Genomic DNA, 7576 nt, shown 5'->3' on the forward strand with positions numbered 1-7576 from the left:
AAGACCAAGGGGCCTCTCTTCCCAATGATGGTCAACTAGGCCGTCTTTTTTTTTTTTTTTTTGGTACTACTATCAGTTATTTTATAGCAAATAATTTTTAAATTTTATGTATTTATTTATTATACCTAAGTACACTGTAGCAGATTTATTTATTTATTTATTATATGTAAGTACACTTCAGACACACAAGGAGAGGAGGTCAAATCTCATTATGGATGGCTGTGAGCCACCATGTTGTTGCTGGGATTTGAACTCAGGACCTTCAGAAGAGCAGTCAGTGCTCTTAACAGCTGAGCCATCTCTCAAGCCCAGCAAATAATTTTTTTAATGTTTATTTTTCTTTTTTTGGTTTTGGAGGCAGAGTTTCACTGTGTAGCCCTGGCTGTCCTAGAACTTACTCTGTAGACAGTGCTGACCTCCAGCTCAGAGGATCTACCTGTCTGCCTCCTGTACTGGAATTAAAGGCATGCACTAACACTGACCAGCTGCAAATAAATTTTGAAAGTTGTTCATCTATCAGTTGCATTCAGAAATTTTATTATGGCCATAAATGTCTTTGCTGTGCTTTTGATAGTATTGTAAAGAAGATTTTAACATGTTAAATATCTTTCCTTTTCTTTAGGCATGGCTGATGGCAAACATTGTACTTTTCCACATCTACCTGGCAAAACCTTTGTTTATAATGCTTCTGAAGATAGACTGGAGTTGTGTGTCGATGCTGCAGGACATTTCCCCATTGGTCCTGATGTTGAAGATTTAGTTAAAGAGGCTGTAAGTCAGGTTCGAGCAGAGGCTACTACAAGAAGTAGGGAATCAAGCCCTTCACATGGGTTATTAAAACTAGGTAGTGGTGGAGTAGTGAAAAAGAAATCTGAGCAACTTCACAATGTAACTGCCTTTCAGGGGAAGGGCCATTCTCTAGGAACTGCATCCAGTCACCCGCACATTGATCCCAGAGCTAGGGAAACTCTGGCTGGGAGAAAGCATAATACAGGGACAGATTTTAGTAATAGTTCCATTAAAACAGAGCCGCCTGTGTTCACAGCTGCTTCTAGTAATAGTGAGCTTATTCGAATAGCTCCTGGAGTAGTAACAATGAGAGACGGTAGGCAGATTGATCCCGATGTGGTTGAGGCCCAGCGAAAAAAATTGCAGGAAATGGTTTCTTCTATTCAGGCTTCAATGGACAAGCACTTGCGGGATCAAAGTACAGAGCAAACACCATCTGATCTTTCCCAAAGAAAAGTAGAAGTTGTGAGTTCTGTGAGGCCTGGGAATCTTCAGACTGGCTTGCCTGAACCTTTTTCTTTAACTGGTGGCACTGAGAATTTGAATACTGAAACAACTGATAGTCATGTAGCAGATGTACTGGGAGCAGCATTTGCCACAAGGTCAAAAGCACAAAAAGAAAATTCCATGGAGGAACCTGAAGAGATGGATAGTCAAGATGCTGAGACGACTAACACAACTGAGCCGATGGATCACTCGTGATTGAATTTAGAGGCTAATAAAGGCAGAATGTTTATTGTGAATATGTAATATTTGTTGGCTGGGCCACATAACTTGAGTAGTCATTAAAAATCTTGTACGTATATAATTCAAAGATTATATCTTGTTATTCAGTGCATGATAGCAAGTGTGTGATTGGCAATAGCTTTTAATATACTGCTGCCCAGGCTGGCTCTGAATTCTTGTAAATTAGTTTAGATCTTTTGAAAGGGTTTCTTCCATATATGTGGTTCATTGGAGTTCTTTGTCATTTTTAATTCCATGAAAGTCTTAATTTTCAGACATGAAAATTCTCTTGTTAAATGTTTGGTTTCTGTACAGGCCAGAATTGAAGAGGAAATGACAGTTTGTACACATTGTTATCAAGGTAGCCGTCCTACATTTCATGAGAATGTTGATTTCAAGTCCTACATTTCATGAGAATGTTGATTTCAAGTTTACTTGAACTAAATGTATCTTAAAATACATAAAACACTTTATTAGACTACTTATAATATTATAGAGACAGCTATTGTTGGCAAAAATATCTTGACAGAAGAGAGTAATAATACAACATTTTCCTGATTTGAGCAAAGTTGGGAAGAAATATCTACCCTAGTATGATAAAGTCAGTATGATTCAGTTAGTTGGTCTGAGGTATGGCCAGTTGTATGCTCTTGTTGATAATATGTTGCCAGTATTTTTTTTTAAATCTTGGCCTCGTCAAGTTCCACCTATTATTTTTTAAATCTTACATAAAAGAGAATGGCATTTTGTTCTAGAATATTTAAAAATAATGGTAGCAGTAGTTCATTTCTAATTTTCAGAGTATGTCAGAGTCACAGAGAATTTATCTGTATGAATGGTTCTATAGTTTTGACACAGTGGTGTGTAAGCCTGTATATGCTAAATGTCTCTAAGCCCCTTTGAACCAAAAATGTTTTCCTTTTTTCTTAGCGTCCATAAGATTTTCTTTTTGTCAGCTTCACTTGAGTTTGGATGCATAGTTTACCCCAGCATACCAATAGCATTTGCTTATGTTGCTTTCATGCTTATGTAGTAAAGACAGTGCATATTCCTGAGATTGGTACTGTACTCTTGTATTCTGTTCTGTAGATTTGTATTTGTAAATGTGTTTTTCAGTCCATCTTCCTTTGTTTACTGAAATTAAGTTGAATTTGAATGAACGAATGACAAATGTATGTTAATATAATCTCTTAGAGCATTCGAAGCCTGGCTGTCTCTGTTTGCACATGTAACAGATGCAGAACTGTTTGCAATTCTACAAAACTGTATGTCAGAAAATACATTATCAGGTGTTTAAAAAATCTCTTCCTGTTCATTCAAAAGGGATGTTGTACTTTAACTTTTTCTAGATAAGGGAGGTTTTGTTTTTTTCTGTGACAGTATCTTTAGCTGTGTCTATATACTGAAAGTCCACTTTGTTGAATGTGGAAGGGAGAATCTAGACGTTTTTAAAGTGTAGCTGAGGTTAAATAATGTACACTACTACACACACCTGGATTAGTGATTATCACATCATACTTTGAAATATTTTATCTCTACTCATTCATTTATATTAAAGTACCAGGAAAATTTATAACTTTTATATTGCATACTAATTTTGCATGAAGTAAGATAGCCAAATTCTTAACAATTAGCTGTGCTTTAATGTCCCACCCCCACCCCAATCCCTTCACTAACCACTATTATTTTGGCTTAGTCAGCCACTGAGATACTCTTCTAAATTTTTTTTTCCTGGTTTAAGTACAAGAAAACTGCTCAATAAGCAGAAAATGTACTGCTTCAAATAAATTATATAATCACCCTGCTTTAACAGATGCTCTTCTGTGACTTGGTATTTTAAGTTAATAACTGGCAGGATCTCAAAGTAGGAATATCAGAAACAAAGTTTGTTTTTTCCAGACATGGTCTTACTACTATGTAGCTTTGGCTGGCCTGGAGCTCACTCTATAGACCAGGCTGGCCTTAAAAAGAGATCTGCCTGCCTCTGTCTCCCAAGTGTTGGGACTAGAAGGCATACTCTACCATACCTGGCTAGAGACTAATTTTATCTCCCTATTAAATACTTGAATTTAGTGTAAATTATGCACATGTGAATGTTAGAAGATGGACTTAAATCTCTGACAATACTTCATTCTAGTGACTGTAGTGGTATTTAGGGTTAGAAACTTAATTGGGTATGAAGAAAAGTTTGGGTTCTCCCTTTATAGAAAATACAGACAGACAACCAAACAAACAAAAAACAGGTTTGAGAATTCATCAGAATTCTTGAACATGTTTTCAAATCAGTTGAAATTTGGATGAGATTATTAGTGGTCTGGGGTAAGTTTTGAGAGAGTTTGTTTTAAACATTTGTGTATTTTATGTGAGTGTAGATGAATTTTTGACATTGTGATACCACTGTGCTGTGCCAGTGCAGCACAATAGCTTGTGATCTCAAGTAAAAATGGTTTTCAGCCCTAGAAGTAACATAACTGTAATTTAAACCTATTCAGTTCTATTTGCAGTGTTCTCTGAATACTGAAGTAATATTGTAAATATTTTTCTTCAGTAATCCATTTTGTAATCATACCAAGTTCGAGTTGATGACCCGAAGTCCAGGCAGTTAAAGGTAGTGTATGTCCAGAAGGCTGCTAATGAACAGTTGCTCAAGCTGAAGGAAACAAGACACTGCCAAGTATTATGAGTAGTATACAATTAGCTCCAAGGGAATGGTCACTCAGGAACTAAAGAACAAGCCTAGATAGCCCATTCATCTCCCACCCCTTAAACTATGTTTCAGGTGTTTATTGGAAATAATTAGGAAAGAGGCCTGAGAAATTTAGCAAATGCTAGTATTTGAAATGCTTTATACCTTCCTATAGTCTTTAGTTTGGTTTTTACAATTAAGCTTTACTGCTTGCAGTTGAGATAGCATTCTGGAATGTACTTGTGAGACTAGCCACAGGTCTTACGGGTCTTTATTGCCATTATTTAAGGATCATATTCATTGGATATTAACAGTGTCTTAAATAGGGTCTCTTACCTCAGGGAAGATAATTTACTAGCAACTCCTATATTATTATTGACAGGTTTTGGAGAACTACTTTGACATATCACATGTTAGCTACCAAATGGAAAAAAAAGTATTATTTTATGTAGTTACCTGCTGTCTGCTACTGAACATTTCTCTAGATATTTAGGACCCTATTATTAAGTAACATTTAGATACGAAATAAACTTCTAAGTTCTGTCATTAGTTACACTTTATGTTTTCACTATAGTGATACTATATTTTTTTAAATTTCAGAACATTAATATAGTTTTGTCCTCATTTTTCAACAGTCAATTTAATTTGCCCAAACTTAAATACTCAAATCTTGAGAATTTTACTTTTCTTGCTTCCCCTCCCACCCCGCTTGATCTCAAAGCAAGGTCTCCACCTTAAGATTCTTATAAAATCAGAGCCCTTGCAAAATAGGTTTAAATTCCACTCATTTTAACTTAGATTCGAAGTTACTTTTTTTTTTTTTAATAACAAATAGATGCATATTCTAGGTTGGCTAGATGTTCTACTTTCCAAGACTATAACAAAATTGTATAACATAAAGGCTCTTCACTATTAGATTATTTTTTTCAAACAAGAACAGCTCATGATAATAGGCCATGGTAGTAAAATGTGTATTTAAGAAGTAAAGTAACAAAGGGGAGATAAATCACTAATGTCACAGAGTTAATTGCAAGTTCTGCCATTCTTTGAGATGCCAAGTGTTTCAATTCATATTTAATGATACTCAAATCGTGGAAATTTTAACGTTTGTTCCAAAATAGCAGAAACTGTAAAAAAAAAAAATTGTGAATTATTGAAGAAAATACCATTACTTGTATACCTGACATTTAAAGTTTTTAATTATGGAGTTGACTTGTTTTTGTAGTATAATAATACAATGACTATTCTCTTGTAAAAGAAAAGGAAAAACTAGTAAAGAAAAAGTTCTAGTTGATGTTATTTGCTTGTATCAATTACTAGTATTTTAAAATTTAAGGTATTGCATACTTTTCTTTAGAAAGCAGAAATCCCTCCTGGAGCCTTTATGCCTGTTGTAGAGCAATAAAGGACTGAAAAGCTTATCAATATTTTCAGGTTTGTTTGACTTTTAAGTATTAGTGCTAAGAATTGGAGAGTCTCCTTTTTGGAGGGAAATGCTACTTAGATTAAAACAAAGCCATAATAGTGTAAATATTTAGACAAAAAACTAGCAAGTACTTTAACTTGGCAGTGAAGTAGTATAGATGCTATATCATCTGTAAGGCACTAGCTGTTAGACATTACTTTCTGGTTTCATGATTGTTTGTATATATTACAATTGAGAATAAATAATTGGTAGCAGTATAACAGTACAGTGTTCTTGAGCACACCTCACTGTACAGTATTTGAAATTTTGTATTAATAGAAAACTAAATAATATATTCCTGATTCCCCTCAACTTCACATTGGCTTTTTAAAAAGTAATGTTCTTTAGTTTCCTCTAATTAGAGTTTAATATAATGCATGAACAAATAGTTCAGTTTTATAAAATTCTTAGCATAATAAAGTTTTTAAAACTTATGGCCGGGCAGTGGTGGCTCACGCCTTTTGTCCCAGAATTTGGGAGGCAGAGATATGTGGATTTCTTAGTTTGAGATCAGTCTACAGAGTGAGTTCCAGGACAGCCAGGGCTACACAGAGAAACCCTGTCTTGAAAATGAAGAAAAAAAATTGAAAACAAAAACAAACAAAACAAAACAAAACCATACATATGAATTACACAGAACTGTAATTTCTTTCCTTAATGCAGGTTTTAATATTAGATGAAATGAATCCAATAATAAAAAAAAAATAAGCAAAGTTTCTTTAGAAATTTGGGTCATGTAATACTTACTAAATATTTCAAAATGAGGTATGTTCTAATTGAGAATTTGTTTTTGAAAAAAGTACTAGTGATGATGAGGATATGAAAGGAAAATATAGAAAACATCAGTAAAGTCCTCAGCTTACCACTTGACTGTCCACTTTAATTTTAAGCTTTAGTATTTTTATTTAATATCTATTGGATCACAGTATTGGATCAGTGGTTAGAACTGCCCTAGACTCCAGACTCAGGTCCAAGTCAAGCATACAACCTACTGTGTAACCTCTGTATCACTCCCAAGAAGGGTGATAATGGCATTTATCAATAGAGCTGGGAGGATTTAGCTGAACATTAAAACCATGTCTGGTACAGTGTACATTCAAATACTTGCTGTGGCTAGTATGCTTTTAAGTTGTGATAACAGTTCAGCTGCCACTGAAGTGCAGTACAGCCTTACATGTAGGCCATGTGTGTTATGCTCTTAGATCTAAAATTTGTTGAATGTGTAGTATGTTACCAACAAGTAGAAACTGGATATTTTTACATCCAAATATTTCTATGAGGGTTTAATTTCATGAACTTCTGAGAACCTGGAGAGTTGACATTCTGTGCTTTGTGACTGAGGTGAGCCTTTAAAGGCACATAAAGCTGCTGTAACCTTGAGGTTTTGCAGTTGTACCTCTGTGTTCTGTTGACCATAGTAAGCTTGCTTGAGGTCTTCTGTGTGCATGCCATTGGTCATATACCGTCAAGATAGAGCTCTTAAAACTTCAGTCGATAAAGAAGATAAACATTCCACTTAAAATAGTTCATTACTGGTTTTAGTTTTATTGACTGGTTGTCATACCCCAGTAAGTAAAATAAGGCTGAATAATTGATTATTTCTAATAATTAAAAATGTACAGAGAAAAGTTGAAGTAAGTCCATTGATTTTCTACACTATGGCACATGGAAAGTGAAAAACGGTCTTCAAATTTATGCTCTTTGGAACTAAACCAGCCTTTGGAACACTTAACATACATGTATATGTGTGCACGCACGTGTGTGTGTGTGTGTGTATTTGATTATTCCTGTCTTGATTTTATGTATAGAAACATAGATGAGATGTAGTCTGCCTGTAAAATTACTAATTTTTGCATTTGATTTAAAGAACTAGAATATTGTGTAGTCATTCTGTAATCATTCATTCAAAA

At 34.6% G+C, this 7576-nt stretch overlaps 1 protein-coding gene across 1 annotated transcript in view; it reads left to right on the plus strand.

The window, feature by feature from the left end:
• The window catches only part of Vcpip1 (valosin containing protein interacting protein 1), a 26252-nt gene extending 24720 nt beyond the window's left edge, over nucleotides 1-1532 (plus strand). Inside the window, exon 3 of the mRNA XM_021221939.2 lies at nucleotides 623-1532. Coding sequence (XP_021077598.1) covers nucleotides 623-1491 — 869 coding nt within the window. The 3' untranslated portion in view covers nucleotides 1492-1532. The remainder of the gene's footprint in view (nucleotides 1-622) is intronic.
• Nucleotides 1533-7576: the final 6044 nt, after the last annotated feature.

The sequence above is a fragment of the Mus pahari genome, chromosome 22 (genome assembly GCF_900095145.1).
Source record: "Mus pahari chromosome 22, PAHARI_EIJ_v1.1, whole genome shotgun sequence".
In the NCBI taxonomy this organism is placed as follows: Eukaryota; Metazoa; Chordata; class Mammalia; order Rodentia; family Muridae; genus Mus; species Mus pahari.